General features: G+C 37.1%; 1 protein-coding gene across 1 annotated transcript; it reads left to right on the top strand.

Moving 5' to 3' along the window:
- Positions 1–5,096: 5,096 nt before the first annotated feature.
- LOC149155555 (4-hydroxy-3-methylbut-2-enyl diphosphate reductase, chloroplastic-like) lies at positions 5,097–15,328 on the top strand. The gene is made up of 10 exons (XM_089445704.1): positions 5,097–5,497; positions 8,045–8,241; positions 9,494–9,673; positions 9,803–9,934; positions 10,052–10,126; positions 10,218–10,323; positions 10,489–10,583; positions 14,545–14,730; positions 14,833–14,919; positions 15,096–15,328. The coding sequence occupies exons 1-10, from the start codon at positions 5,158–5,160 to the stop codon at positions 15,159–15,161; spliced, it is 1,464 nt and encodes a 487-aa protein (XP_089301830.1). The 5' UTR covers positions 5,097–5,157; the 3' UTR covers positions 15,162–15,328.
- The last annotated feature ends 1,159 nt before the right edge of the window (positions 15,329–16,487 follow it).

Genomic DNA, 16,487 nt, shown 5'->3' with positions numbered 1-16,487 from the left:
AGAGGCAACAAGGGAAAGAAGAAGGTGGATAGAGTTCATTTTGGAAACAGGGAGAAGGTTTCAGTGTAGTCAATGCCTTCAACTTGTGAAAAAAACCTAGCAACAAGGCGAGCTTTATGTTTATCAACTTTTCCATATGGTCCATACTTGGTTCTGTAAACCTATTTACATCTAACAAGTTTTTATCCCTTTCGAAGAGGAACAAAATCCCATGTATCATTTGCCAATAATGAACGATATTCTTCATTCATAGCTACATCCCGATCTGGATGGCCTGAAGCTTCTGCAAAGGTGTCAGGAGCATAATTCGCTAAAGCTTGAGCCAGCAAAGAAGAGGCTCTATCGAACTGAAAACGTGTACGTCGTTGATCTGTAGGATCACCTGCAAGAGAACCTGATGCGTCCCGAGTAGCAAAGACCCATTTTGGAAGTTGAGGACCTGAAGGAGGATCCTGAGAAGGTGGAGGAGGATTATCATCCTCGTTGTCATCATCTGAAGAAGAAATATTTTTAGAAGTAGAAGCGATAGAGAGAGGTGGCACATCCGCCAAACTAGGCTCATAGGCTGATATATTTTTAGCAAACTTTATGTCTCTTCTAATGATAACATTTTTGGACTTAAGTGGAAGAAGTCTATATCCTTTGACATCTTCAGAATATCCAACAAAAATACATTTTTCACTCTTAGGTTCTAAGGCTTTATGTTTCTCATTGGGAATAAGGGCCCATGCTTCACTTCCAAAAACACAAAAGTGACTTACATTTGGTTTAATTGAGCTCCATGCTTCTTCTGCAGTGATATTCTTTAAAACCTTAGTAGGGGTGCGATTTACTATGTAATTTGCACAGTTAATTTCTTCTGCCAAAAAATTAAGACTAAGTCCTTTAGATTGAAGCATACAATTAGCCATTTCCTTTAAGGTGAGATTCTTCCTTTCAGCTACACCATTTTGTTGTGGAGTATATGGAACAATATGTTGCATTTGAATTCCATGCTCAATGCAAAAGTTGAAGAATTTGTTGTAATATATTCTCTGCCATTATTAGATCTTAGCTTAAGAATTTAATGTCCAAATTATTTCTCAACAAAGGCCTTAAAGGCCAAGAATATGTTAAATACTTGACTCTTGAGTTTTAAGAAGTATACCCAAGTGCATTTGGAGAAATCATCAATGAAAGTTAAGAAATAGTTGTAGCCAAAGAATGAAACAACTGGAAGTGGACCACATAAATCACTATGCACAAGCTGTAAAGGGGCTGAGGCGTGCCAAGAGGCACGTTTTTCAAAACTATCCCAATGATGTTTTCCGAGTACACATCCGGAACAAACACCATCTCTGCAAGATACCATAGGAAGATTTGTCACCATATTTTCTTTACATAGATTTTGAAGGGAGCGATAGTTTAAGTGACCAAATCGCTCATGCCAAAGTTTTCTCACTTCATCATTATGAGCAACAAATACTGATGGAAGATTTGATGACCCAAAGTTGTTAAACTTATACAACCTTGTAGAATCATCAGCAATGCAATAGCTAAAATTTGTCTAGGATCTCTTAGGTCCTTAATTACAACATCATGAGGTGAAAATTCAATGATTTTACCTTTACCTGAATGAGTTATCTGATATACAAATAGAAGGTTGCAGGATAAGGTTGAAACACATAATACATCATTAAATTGACCATTGTCTAGATGAATAGCTCCAGTCCCTACAACACTAAGAGATATATCATCACCAACATATATTTTTGGTGTTGCAATCATTTAAAGAAGAAAACATGGTTTTGTTTTTGGCCATGTGATAATAAGCTCCAGAATCAATGAGCCACTCATGAGAATGAGAAGAAGAAGATACATTTAGTGCATAACCAGATCGAGATGCTTGACAACCACATGCAGAAGGTGATATTCCTGAAGATGAAGTTGAAGAATGCTCCAAATGGATGTTATGCTTCTTCATTGTTGCTTCCAAGGCTTTCATCTTCTTAAAGCATTTGGATTCTAAGTGGCCATCTCGATTACAAAAGTTGCAATGTCTATCAGTCTTTTTCCTTTGTTTTTATTTGCCTTATCATTTTGTTGAATTGATTTTTCATTTTGAGACTAAAATTGCTTAGAACTCTTGTTTGGTTTAGGACCATTCTTTTTAGGATACTATTTCTTAGGATTCTTTGAATTTGGTTGTTGTTGGGCAACTAAGGCTTTCTTAGAAGAGTTTCCAAGATTAAGAAGGCCAATATGTAAGAGTTTTTCTTGTTCTCTTATTAAAGAATCACAAAAGGCATCAAAAGAAAGGGACTTGTAGTATTGTCCTTGAGAAATAAAGGCTTCTTTAGTAGAATGGAAGGTGGAAACAAACACAGAGTAGGTTGGTCCCAACTTAGTAAGAATGGAATAGATAAGGCTACCATCTTCTTTCTTACCTTAACACCTTCCAAGAGAAGTCTAAGGGTCTTGAATTTGGACAAAAAATCATCAATGGAAGAAAAATTATTTGGGTCCAACGTAAGCAACTCATTTTCAAGTTAATGGGCACTAATTTCATTTTTAATTCCAAAACTTTAGTGAGTTGTTTCATTACTTCTTTAGGGGTATCAAGTTCTGCGATATGGAATCTAAGGTCTGGAGAAACAGATATCCCTATAAACCCACATGTTTGATCTTGCCTATTTTCCCATTTGACTACCTTATCTTGATCTTTAGGTTTAGTTTCTTGGCCTGAGGCTATTCTGTAAAGACATTTACTTCTAAGTAAATCCACAATGTAGGACCAACATTGGAAGTAGTTGGTGTTGTCAAGAATAACTTGGCATGGACTTTCCATTTTAACAAAAACTGAAGCTGTAGATGCTGAAACTATGTGCTCCAATGGACAAATCTCAAAAAATTAGGTCGATTAAAAAAGCGGCTCTGAAAACGACTTTCAGATGAAGAAGTCATGATTTTTTTAAGAAAATTTGTTGAAAATGCCGACGAAGTGCGTGAATGTGTAGAAGTGAATGATAATGTTATATTTAAAAAAAATCCACCCCCCTTTCAAACTTAATCTAATTAACTCACTTTAAAAAAAGATTTTATGTGACCCACTTTTATAAATAAGTGAAAGTCACTTTTATAATGACACTTTATGAGCTACTCACTAAATTGTCACTTAAATAAAAGATAAAGAGACTTTAGAATTATAAGTAACTCACTTTTTATAATGGGTGAGAACACTTTTACATAAAGCAACTTTAAAACATAAGTTACATGTGCTTTTTGAAAAAGTAACTCAACAAAAAGAAAGACTTGTGTTTTTTTTAGTCACTCAAGCTTTGGGATGCGTGCTTACTTTAAAAAGCTCTTTTTTCCTACAAAACAAAAAACCACACAACCCAACTTGGACATACAAAAAAACCAAACCTCATGGCTTGAAGTTAGCTTTCGCCGGAAATTAAATATTTTTTTCAATGTTTCTGATTTTCTGAGATCACATTAAGGCGCGGTGGAAAAGAGCATATGCATGAGAAAAATTCTTCCTTTCTGTTTCTGATTTGCCCAGATCGCACAGAGTCGCAGGACAAAGAGCATACACAGAAATAAAAGGTATAGATCTGGTAATAAAAAACAAAGAGTTAAATAAATCGAAATAAACAGAGAGATGAACAACTAAAACTGCAAATAAAGACTATATACCTCCAGATCTTAAAAATGATGTAGCTAGGGCTGTCAAAAACCTTTTTGCGTGAAACAAAAGGGGTTCCTCACTAGAACAGATGCTCCTAACACATCATACAGTCCTCTTGGCCCAAAAGCAATCAGAAACAATAGATCTAGAAAACGACAATCGGATGCAGTTGTATCAACTTCGGATTTGGATAACCAACGAATGCGGCCCTCAAATAGCTTTGATACGATGTAGAAATTTACAGGGTAAGTTCCTCAGATAGAACACCAAAAGACACCGCTCACAAACAGATCACAGATCAATACACCAGTATTCTTGACGTGGTTAAAACCCTCAAAGAGGGAAACAGTCCATAGCTTGAACCAATGTGGCCACTTCAGGAAATTTATTAATAAAAGAAAGAAAAATTACATAAGCTTCTCTCATGAATGGTCACCTTACAAATGACCCTCCATGCTCTTTAAATAGAGATCATGGACCAATTGGGTGTTAAGCCATGGATCAAGTGTCGATAATACAGAGGAGAGAATGAACCGCCGAATCACTTCATGTCTAGAGCATATCATGACTGTCGGATTGTAAGTTACAAAAGTACATAGTAAAGAAACACACTTTACCTAACCCTACACTAGACCAAGTTATACTTAACTATTTCCTATGTGTCGAAATATCTTAACACAAAGACACCAGAGAAAGTTATGGGAATATGTTAGCATCGGTTTCTTGGCATTGTCTTTTCAGCGAGGGATTGTTGGAAGATTAGGTCAGCTCATCTTCAATTTGAATAAGAAAAAGATTGAATTGCAAAAAACAAAAAATACGGAATTAATAGTCCCATAAACTATTTTTAATCTCGTATATATTAAAATATCATTTCATTTTATTTCAACCACCTTTAAATAAAATATTTAAATAACACATTCAAGTTATTCTACCATACACAAAGTCAAAGAGATCAATCTAATGTGTGTTATGATCGCTTATTCTCATAGGAAAAAATCCTGATAACCAAATTCGGACAATTTACTCAAGGATTCCCCTATTTTTGTCGCTCAATGGGCTTAATAAACATATGTTTATTAGTTTGTAATGGTATATATGAAAATCTACTTATTTTAGCCTCTAAATGAAGTGTTTAATAACACATTCAAGCTATTCTCCTAATACACTAAAGTAAAACAAGATCAATCTAATGTGTGTTATGACGGCTTAGTCTCAAAGGGATGAATCATGATAAATAAATTCTGACAATTTCCTAAGGATTCCCCTATTTTTTGTCGTTCAATGGGCTTAATAAACATATGTTTATTAGTTTTTAACTGTATACAAGAAAGTCCACGTTTTACAACCAGATGTGGCAGCATAACGACAAAATGCCTGTAGATTCTTGTATTCGTCCCGGCAGCTTAAATATGATGTCAATCTTTTTCACTTTTCTTCACAATACTCTCTTCTGATCTCGATTCATTCGATTCTGTTGTTGCACAATGGCTCAAGCGTGCGCGGTGTTGAGTTCTGTTTCCTCGTGCAGAAATGACGCGTTGCAGAGTGCCCAAGTGATGATGTTGCAGGTTAGGCATTCGCCTCTTGTGCATAATCAAAATCATATAAATCTCAGGAGGCAGAAGGAGAAGAAGAAGATTACAGCTGGAATTGGTGTCGTTCGATGCCACGGAGGAGCAGCTACTACTGCTGTGGAGGCGTCCGAGTCAGAGGAATTCGACTCAAAATCCTTCAGAAAAAACTTAACGAGAAGCAAAAATTATAACAGAAAAGGATTTGGGTACAAGGACGAGATGCTGGCCTTGATGGATCAAGAGTACACGAGTAAGTATCTCTTAGGTTTATAATAATTTTAGTTTCTCTAATTCAATGTTAAACTAACACAGACCCCTTTGAAGACCCCTTTGAACCTGCTCCTCATAAGCACCTAGAAATTACAAAGCTTGAGATATCTCATGTGCACCTTGAGATTGCGTGATCTAGTTATAATATGCGATTTTGTCTATATCTAGGCCATTTGTGTGAACTTTAGAGATGCATCCTGCTGCTTCGCAACTTCAAGGGGCTTATCAGACCCTGCTTTGGATGGGTGTGCTCTTTCAATATTAGCAGTTGGGAGGCGCATGTGATATCGGAGTGTAGATGGTTTTGTGGAAGTTTTAGGATTGCATTGGTATTATGGAACTCTTAGGATTGAATTGGATGGGACATGTGCACCCTGAAATTGCGAAGTTCAAGGCTGTTTCTCTAAATATAGGATAGAAAGAAAAAAAATATTTTAACTGGTTTCTCTTAATCTGTAATATTGGATATGTTATTCATTTGTATAAGGTTTAGGATTGAATTGGTTTTGTTGAACTCTTAGGATTGAATTGGAAGCGACACTCTGAGATGTTCAACGCTGCTTTAATTGATTTCTCATATTCGATATGTTATTTATTAGTGTTATTGTCATTAGATTTAGCAATTTGAAAAACTTTTAAAATAGTGAAATTGTGAAAATTTATAACTCAAATCTGTAATTCCAATGAATCTTCCAAACAAATTTGACTAATAAATATAGCAAAATAAAATTCAAATATAATATGACTTTGAGATATGCTTTTTAGGCCGTGAGTGTAAAGTACATATGTGCTACCGTCCATATTCAGTGCTCCCAATACACATTGTAGATTCATTGCACTGTTACACACAGTGCTCCCAACACACATTGTAGATTCAATGCACTGTTACACGTAGGGGACACAAACCCAATGTCACACACAGGAGACACAGACCCAAAATAAATGTTGATAGATCACTCATGCCACTAAGGCTGTCGTCAAAGTTGCTTATCTGGAGTTTCGATAGTGGATGTGTTGGCCATTTGTATGAATTTGAGATATGCATCTTTGAGCTTCTCAACCTTGAGGTGCATAGCAGACCCTAGGTGTAAAGCACCTCTTGTTAGTGTCCATATTCAATGCTAATACATTTTATAGATTCGTTACATGGTTACACATGGCCACGTGGACCAAAAAGAAGTGTTCGTCGATCACCTCACACCCAGCAAGGCTGTAGAATGCACCTAACCTTTCTCTGTGCAACCATCTTTGCAATCTCTAGGTGCATATGAGAGTTTAAATAGTTTTGTGCTAATGTTCATATCTGAGCACCCAGTGGACAGTCTAGATTCAATACCCATCCCTACTCAGGCTATAGAATGCACCCTCACTTCTCGCAGTACATTAAATCCAGTGAGGAGTGTATGGACTAGCTACAGTGTCATATTTGCTGTAATTGACTTCATCATCGGCCTAATTGGTAGGCAATAACCATTCTATTGCCACTGCTTCTATCTCCATGAAGTTGCATAACATCCTCGAGGTGCATATCATCCTTGAGCTTCCTCCACAACCTCAAGGTGCATATCAATCCCATGTTTACACGGGTTTGTGCTAGTTTGATTAGTTCAGTGAACAGTATTGGGCTTATTGGGCTGGCTACAGTGACACTTTATTAAGTTCTTCTGAATCAGTCATTCCCCTGATGTTGTATTATACATCCTTTATAATGCCAGTAGCTTGGTACCCGGGAAGTTGCATCCCCACATTGAAACTTGATTAGGCTTCTCTACAAATGCGAGGTGTACCTGGCATTAGGAACGTGTGCCCCTGTATATGGTGCTTGTTGTGGTACCTGTTCTTGTTAATTTACAGGTGTTCTGGTAAAGACTCTTCACAGAAACTATTAACTAGCACAAACCCATCTCAACCCTCTATGCTTTTTGCTGTTGTGAAACTTGAGTTCCAATATTTGGTAGGTTGTCCGTTTGTGTTGACTCAATATATGCATTATCTAGTTTCACAGCACTGATGTGCACATCATACCTCGGTTCAGTTGGATATGTGCTAGTGTCTGTCTTCAAAGCAACCGATGCACCATCTGGAGAAAGTACACAGTTACATATACACACACAAAAGAGTTGATAGATCACCTCCACTCCCACTTGGGCTGTAGAATGTACTAATGCTCTCATATTATTATTGCAATTGGCTTCATCATCGGTCTAAGTAGTGGCAACAGTATTCTATGCAGCGTTTTTCCCCTTTTTTGCCACTTTCTTTGTCTTGCTTTCTGCATTAACTAGCCACACATTTTTCACGCTGGATGTATAACTTAGTCCAATTGACCGATTTTTGTGGTAATTTATTGGAGATTCATGCAATTATCTTATCATAACTTATAGCCACTGGTTCAATCCCCATGAAGTTGCATCATACACTTAAAATTTGTTTGGCATCTCTGCAATTGTGAGCTTGGTGTACCCGGGAACAGCAGAATGCATGCCCTTGGATATGGTGCTTACTCTGGTTCCTGTTTATGTTACAGGTGATCTGGTGAAGACTCTAAAAGAAAATAACAATGAGTTTACTTGGGGGAATGTGACAGTCAAATTGGCCAAATCCTATGGTTTCTGCTGGGGCGTAGAACGTGCAGTGCAAATTGCATATGAAGCCAGGAAGCAATTCCCCTCTGAAAGGATCTGGATCACTAATGAAATTATTCACAATCCCACAGTGAATGAGGTCTGTATCTCAGTCATAACCCTAAGAATAGAGGATTCACTTGTGTGTCTTTCGCCGAAAGGTCTCTATTATCTGCATTTCTTTTTTTAATTTGGAGCTGGTGAAACTCAGGGCTAATATACAAGTCCCTGCTTATTAGGCACCCGCTTTCCCGCCGTGCCTTGGAAGGTCTGCACCAGCGGCATTTGCAAGACTAGCTAGATAGTTTATCCAGTCCAAAACTGTTAAAAAACCGTTCTGCGTCAACTGAATACAATTCTGAAGTTTCAGAGAAATTGTGTATAACAAATATCTTTCATGTCTCTTCAAATAGAAACACCCCAAACTGTATTTTCTTCTTAATAATTGTGTTTCTCTGCAATTGTGCTTCAAAACTCAGTGTTCGGTATATGGCCAGCTATCCTTAAGGTCAATAAGAGGTTAGCTTGATAGGATTTATCCATAGGAAAGGAAACATCACTGAGATTGTCCTCGTGGCTTTATAGATTTTTCCATGCCTAGTTGGTATCTCATTTTTCTCTGCCCTGATTCTTCTGGGAGGTGGCCAATATGTATCCCTTGAACCAACTACATTTTGGTCAATGGAGAAGGATGGAGGTACAGATTTGATCATTGGGTTTTCTAGATCAAAAATCAAAACATAATTTTTCAGGAGATATCATCACAGGTCTTTTGCTTATGGTCATTTGATGTCTTAATCGACAACTCTGAGCCGCTCTTAGAGAATATGTTTCAGACTTATTATTTTTTGGATGCTACTGGATACATTAGATCATTTTGTTTATATAATCTTCTAGTGAAATTGATACCTTATTTCAAATTTTCATTTCAAATTGAGAATTTCTTAATCCATGGCTGTAATGGAACTTGCAAATGGGAAATACTTGAATCTAATGAATCAACTTTATACATCTAATAATTATAGTGAATGATCAAATTTTTATTAGCCAAAGATATTTTTCACGGACTAATGGTATGTACTTAGTATAACTTTAGACTGGCTAAATGCAGTTAAACTTGCCAAAAATATTTTCTAATGTACGAAACTTTTCTGTTCACCAAACAGTCGACATAAATGTGAACTGCAGAAATGATTTTTTATCGTCATTGTGAGCTAAAAGTCGTTATACTGCTGCTTGGTCAGCTGTTATTTCTTTCAAAGGCTCTTCCTTTTTTGCTTGCATATCAAATTGGACATTATGCCTAATAGCCAGTTTTCCAATCAACTTACCTATCAATGGGAAATTTACAGAGATTGGAGGAAATGGATGTCCATTCTATTCCTATAGGAAATGAAGGAAAACGATTTGATGTTGTTAACAAGGGAGACGTGGTGATTTTGCCCGCATTTGGAGCATCTGTACATGAAATGCAGTTGTTAAGTGAGAAAAATGTACAGATTGTGGACACAACCTGTCCGTGGGTGTCTAAGGTTTGCATTACTGACCTGAGATCTATTACAGTATGGATTCAATTTATTGGAACAAAGGAATGAAAAGTTCTTGGAGTTTTCTTCCTGATTTTCCTTTCTGGGTATGATCTGATAGCTAATTTTCCACAGGTTTGGAACACTGTTGAGAAACACAAACAAGGAGAGTACACCTCCATCATTCACGGAAAATATTCTCACGAAGAAACCATTGCAACTGCTTCTTTTGCAGGAACTTATATTATTGTAAAGAACATTACAGAGGTATGGGCCATATTTTTGAAATTTCGACCTTGTTGGGACCTGCTTTCCATCCTTTCTAAGGAAAAATATTTACAGTAGGTAACTTCTCTAGTTTACTGTTTTACTACATTGGATCAGGCCAGATATGTTTGCGATTACATCCTCAATGGTGAGCTTGATGGATCTAGTGGAACAAAAGAGGAATTCCTTAAGGTGGGTGATTTATTTTTCTCAAAATTTCGGTCTTCAAGGTGTCCTACAGAAGCAATTGCATAATTTAACTGGTTGTATTTGTTTTAATCAGAAATTTAAGAATGCAGTTTCCAAGGGTTTCGACCCAGATGTTGACTTGGTCAAGTTGGGCATTGCAAACCAAACAACAATGCTGAAGGGGGAAACAGAGGAGATAGGTAGGTATTTTCTACCATGTTTTTTGGGTTAAACAACTTTATATCTTGGTGCGATATGTGTTTCCTGTGAGCTTTAAAAACTGATAGCCTTGTTTGTTTTGTGGTGAAGTCCTACAAGTTTTTCTCAGTTGATTTGATACTAGTTCATTTTCAAATGCTGTGTAGGAAAACTAGCGGAAAAGACAATGATGCGTAGATTTGGTGTTGAAAACATAAACAAACATTTCATAAGCTTCAACACTATTTGTGATGCCACTCAGGTATTCTTTGTATCACCGTCCTCGTGGTTCTGACAAATTAATTATCTGGTGATTTGCTTTCGATCTCACTATTAGAAAAAATTTCTAACTAGTTATTGTTGCTTGAGCCGAACTATAATCTACACAATTTATCTTCTTCCTTTGTTGTTCCCGTTTCCTTGCTCATTTTCTGTCGTTTCTGTAAGAATCTATATCAGAGATGGGATTTTGTGGAGTCAAGCTGATGTATGCAAATGCTTGAGCTATTTGTGGACTCCTGAAGATTAATGGTTATTCCATACAGACCTTATATTCCTAAATAAATTGTATTACATAGTTTCAGGTAGATTAAAGTAGCATAGGAACCTATGAAGTCTTTGAAGTAGAACAACAGGTGCTCTAAGAAAAGGTGAACAAGTTTTACTTATTATTAGGTCAAATTTTCTTGCTGAACGCTTTCTCATACTGTCAGTAATTTAAATAGACTTTATCTTAATTTAATGGACACTGAGAAGTGGCCTCAGGTCATGTAAAATATCTCATATTTTGCCTATCTCCTATATTCATTATTCCATGAAATATTTCATTTTACCCACCCTCCTGTAAGGCATAACCAGCATATTGAGGTTGACTGTAGATAGCATTTCTATGACCGTGATCCCAAGCTAACATAGAGTTTTAGTTTACTAAAACTCAGACCAAATATGGTATTTGAATTTTAGTTATGTGTTACATGTTTCTTACTTTTTTTTTATAACACTTAATGTCGAATGAAATCGTCAACAAGGGATATGGAACTCTGACTTTTTTTAGTAAGCTTGCAGTTAAGAGGGGATCACAAAAACAATAATCACAAGGGGACCCACAAACCACAGAGGGAGACCTCTAAGCAAGAATAGTATGGGAGTGAGAGATGAGATGATTTTATTAATTCCACAAATAACCAAGTAATGAGTTAATTGGACTAGATAGTACAATAGAGATCAATCCACTAAGGGAGTGTTTTGACAACTCTAGATGCTAAAATGCTACCAAAATAAAAAAGAAAAATGGTTATACCAGAACAAGAGGAGCATGAGCTAGGCCAACAAAATTGAAAGACCTTAAGAGACTCAAGGTCCTAGCTCATCAATAATATCATAAATGGAAATAAAAATAGAGGCCGACACTTGAAGACAAAGCGTTCCTCAAACTCGATCTTTTGAATATGGCATAGATGACAAATCTATTAGAACTTGGGATATGGTGGTCGGTCTTGATCCACAAGTAGTGAGAGAAAGCTTTCCATTGGCCAAGAAGGATCTTAAGGCCATGAACCTAATGGTGTCATCAAATATAGTTAGAGAAAACAGTCCTCCAACTACATAAAATCTTATAATAAATGGCCCTCTTGGGGTCAAGAGTTTGAAAGGGGGAGGAGGGGGGGAAGGGGAAAACAAGATCTTTAAAATTACCTCCAATTGGTGCCATCCCTTATTTCCCGGTTGTTCTCTCCTCTTGTCGGGTGGAGAATCTGGAGATTACTAGGTGCATCTATTGATTACTTGAAAGGAAGGAGACACTTTGTAGTGATACTTGTGGATGGAAGAAGAGAGGTGGCCTTTAAAAACCATCCGTACATGCATCTAGAAAGGCCTAGGACACAACCCTCTTAGTGGCGAAAAGAGCAAGATAGGGAAATCTAACCTGCACAGAAGTGGAGTCCCCTAAGGTGACAATCCTATGAGGAAAAACTCTGAATTTGAACATGTTCTCTAAAAATAAAGGATAAGCACCAGACTTGGCCTGCTCAATGGCTTGTGGGATTATCCATTCTCAACGGATCAACTTGTGCCCAATCCACTGAACTCAAATTAGGTCCTCAAACGTCACTCCCATACTCCCCATATGACACGTGGTTTTTAATGATGGTGTCAAAGATTGACAACTTTATTGGGATGTCCTGAACATGCAAATAGAAACATTGGCACTCTAGTAGGTAAGGGATGCATACCCCTTACTAAGTTAGGGATGGGATTCAGTCCTGAAGGTGAAACTGAGGCTTGTGAATCATAGCCCTTAAATATATGTAAGTTGTAGTGATATCAATTTCACCTCCTTAAGAAAGAAAGAAAAGTCTTCTAGGGATTTCTTGGAGGTATTATGGATCATGATCATAGTCTTGCTAAGGCTGACCACTATCAACTTAATCTCACAAAAGCTAGCCAGGGCTTCCAATTGTGCTAAAAAGACCACATCTCTCCAAACAAGAGTATTACAATTAAAACTGTAGAGTTCAACTATGATCAACATGAGTATTCTCTTTGAGGTACCTTTCTAGCTCACTGATGTAGATCTCAATATGTAGGTGATTGTGGGCAACTATATTTGAATTTTGAACACATTGGTGGCCCTGATAAAGTCAGAAGGCCCTGCTGTGTAGGAAGTTGCCCAACAATTGTGTCATAGAGCCTCATGGTAGACACAATGGGGGACTCATGAAGACCATGTTCCTTGGTCTTTGGAAAAGGAGAGTCCTCAGACCTGAGTTAAAAGCCTTCTGAAAGTCTACGAAGAAACATAAGGCTTTGGAATACTGCTGCCTAGCTTCCTCAATAATGGCCCACAGTGTGAAAGTATGGTCCACAGTTTGGTAGCTGTCCCTGAAGCTTACTTTCCCAATGGCCCTATGTTTGTTCCTCTCAAAATGCTTTGAAAACCAGATATGCAAGACGGTGGCATAAAGTTTGGCAAAGGTGTGCTCAATTGTGATAGTCCTGTAATTGTTTAGATCAGAGTTGTTTCCCGATTTGAAAATTGGGTGGGTGATGTGATGTGCCCACAAGGGCCAGAAACCCTGCAAATTACCTGATTGAAAAGAAGAGATGATGCAATCACATCAACCAGGGGGTTTCATGCACCCCAATGCCGACTTCCAGATTGGCAAAGCTTTTGGTGCGTGTAGTAATTCATTAACCATCCTTGTCTTACATTTTTTCCTTGGAAAGCAATCTACCTTAGCTTTCAAATCTTCTTGACACAGGGACTTTCCAGCTTTTGGCATTACTGCAACACTGACATGCTTTTTTTTGTGAACGCTTCTTGTCAGTATTTATTGAATTTTTTAGGTATGATATTATAATATTTTAATACAATCTCAACCCAAATTATGGGATAACTATTCTTAGTGCATTCCAAAATTATTTGCAGAGGTCTTTGTCAATATGGATTGAAACATTCTTGAACTGCACAACCACAACTGATTCTATATATACTTGGTTCTCTGATTGGCTTGGCTAGTTTTGTTAGTTAACTTTTGTTATGTATAGAATGTATTTGGCATCTGCCACGTAACTTTGCATTTCAATTAACTGGCTTATAAACCATTCATAGACATGATAGATATGCTAACCTATCTCTTAGACATGATAACATTTCTTTTCCCTTGGCCTCTTGTTTCTTTTGTTTCTTACCCTTTAAATGTTGATCCATTTTTCTATAATTCAACTTTTGAACTTGAACTAGAATTTTGTAGAGTTAGCATTGTGACACAAGGGTGAATTCCTTTAGTATTTCTTTTTCCAATCTATATGATGGTTACATATTATTATGGGAAAGTACCTTTCGGCTTAGAAATTTTATCCAAGGGGTTTCTGCTCCTCCAAAATAGCCTAGGATTTGGCCTTGTCCACCTGGTGCCAAGGGAAAACTGCATAGAATAGGTTAATTACGACATATAAAACATAGCACAAGAAGTTGATGCCATTGGCATGGTAGCATGTTCCGGGAAGTTTGAACCTAGGTCTTAGGTCTATGTGAAGAAAGCTCACTTGACTTACCATTTGACCACAAGCCACTTGACTATTTCTTCAGTGAAAGTTGCTCACGTGTGTTAATCCCTTATTGTGTATGGTTTGAGAGGCTTTTCTTATTGATTCTGCATTCTGCAAAAGATTGTAAATCTTTTATTGCTTTTAAGATCTTTTTCATTATTGTGTTCCAGGAAAGACAAGATGCAATGGACGATCTAGTAAAGGAGAAGCTTGATTTCATATTGGTAGTTGGTGGCTGGAATTCCAGCAATACTTCACACCTTCAAGAAATAGCTGAGTTGAATGACATACCTTCTTACTGGATTGACGATGAGCAGCGTATTGGTCCTGGAAATAAGATTACCTTTAAATTGAATGTGAGCTAAAGATATTTGTTTTTTTCTAGCATTTAACTTCATGCTTTATGATGCACTTGATATTTGATTGCTTTTGAAACATTAACGTATGTATTCTCACAGCATGGGGAGTTGGTGGAGAAAGATCACTGGTTGCCAGAGGGCCCCATTACAATTGGGATCACATCGGGTGCTTCAACACCAGACAAGGTACGCTATTGATCCAACAATATTGTAACTTGCAGAAGACCCTGGTTTGGTCTTTTTGTTAGAGATCAATATCCATGTGTAAGAGGCTTTGAATTTCAAGTTCAGATTGAGTATTATTTTCTGTTCTATATGATTTAAAACACAGCTATGTTGTTGACTAGCTTTATCTGCCTCAGGTTGTTGAAGATGCCCTGAAAAAGATCTTTGAGATCAAACGAGAAGAGGCTCTGCAAGCAGCATAGGTTCAGCTACCTATAGAGAGAAGTTTAAAACAGCAGGATTGCCTACATGTCTTAGAGAAAAATTATGATCAGTTGGGAGCTTTGCCGCTCTTACTTTCTTTAAACAAATGTATAATTTCTGTAAATAGACATAAGTTATCTAATTTGGAAGTTTTTATTGTTACTCATATTTATAATTTTCTCATAGTTTTAATTAGCAAACATAGATTGTTCAAGAATTTCTCCAGTGGAAGATAAAACATATATCAATTAGTCATGTATTATTGTCAGTTCTAAGATGGTGTTATCTATAAAAGAAGGGTTTCTCGAACGTATTATGAGCTCATGATGTGAATAGTTCGTGAATTGGTAGCTAATCGAATGTTGGAACGAATCCTCTCTTTTTTCTTTTTAATTTGTGAAAATGCTTCTTATATTTCATGGCTATACATAGCAATAAGTACATCAAGAATAACACATCATTGAGCTGAATTATGACTGCATAGGTTACCCCTTCTTTCATAGGTTAGAAGCGCATAATGTCAGTATTGGAGTCAATTTTAAGAGAATATCTTTTATCTTTCATAAAAATACCGATGTTAGCTAAAATCTGTGTAGCCAACTTTGATCTAAAAGTTGCAATTTATCCCAAATTGGAATAGATTAGTTGCCTGATTAAAGGTTGCTGATAATGTATTTTCCATAAGAAGCATATACCTGTCAACATGATGACATCACAAATGCTGCTTCTTGCTTCTTGGATCATCTAGTTGTCACCCAAAAAGAATGAGGAGAACGATGAGAATGGTGTATTCAACATCCACCCATGCCTAAGGGGCCCTAGCAGGCTTAATCGTTTTGGCTTTGTGACAAACCACACAATAACCATTTGTTAGGCCGAGGCCGAAGTGATGTGGCCTCTTTAACTATGAAATTATGCCTAAGGGGCCCTAGCAGGCTTAATCGTTTTGGCTTTGTGACAAACCACACAGTAGCCATTTGTTAGGCCGAGGCCGAAGTGATGTGGCCTCTTTAACTATGAAATTATTGTTGAGCACTAAACATTCAAGAACACTAGTGTAAAGGAAGAATAGAATAGGCTTTCTAGATACTTTGAAATCCCCTAAGCCATCTTGTTTCATTGTCCCAAATGGGTTTGCTACACCATATATTGGATGGGTTGTCCCAGGACCATTTTATGAAACCTTGTAGGATGATATCCATGGATCTCATGTATACTAGTGGCAAATCTAGCAGCATTTCCATATTGCACATGTTATTTTGGTGCTACCCTTATGGCTTACTTGACCATTGGCCAACCATGGGGGGAAGGCCGGGATGGAATTC

The sequence above is a fragment of the Pinus tabuliformis genome, chromosome 9 (assembly GCF_031772625.1).
Source record: "Pinus tabuliformis cultivar Carrire ecotype Pingquan chromosome 9, CPIR1, whole genome shotgun sequence".
In the NCBI taxonomy this organism is placed as follows: domain Eukaryota; kingdom Viridiplantae; phylum Streptophyta; class Pinopsida; order Pinales; family Pinaceae; genus Pinus; species Pinus tabuliformis.
Note: the sequence above shows the minus strand (reverse complement) of the source record. Positions and strands in the feature narration are given on the sequence as shown.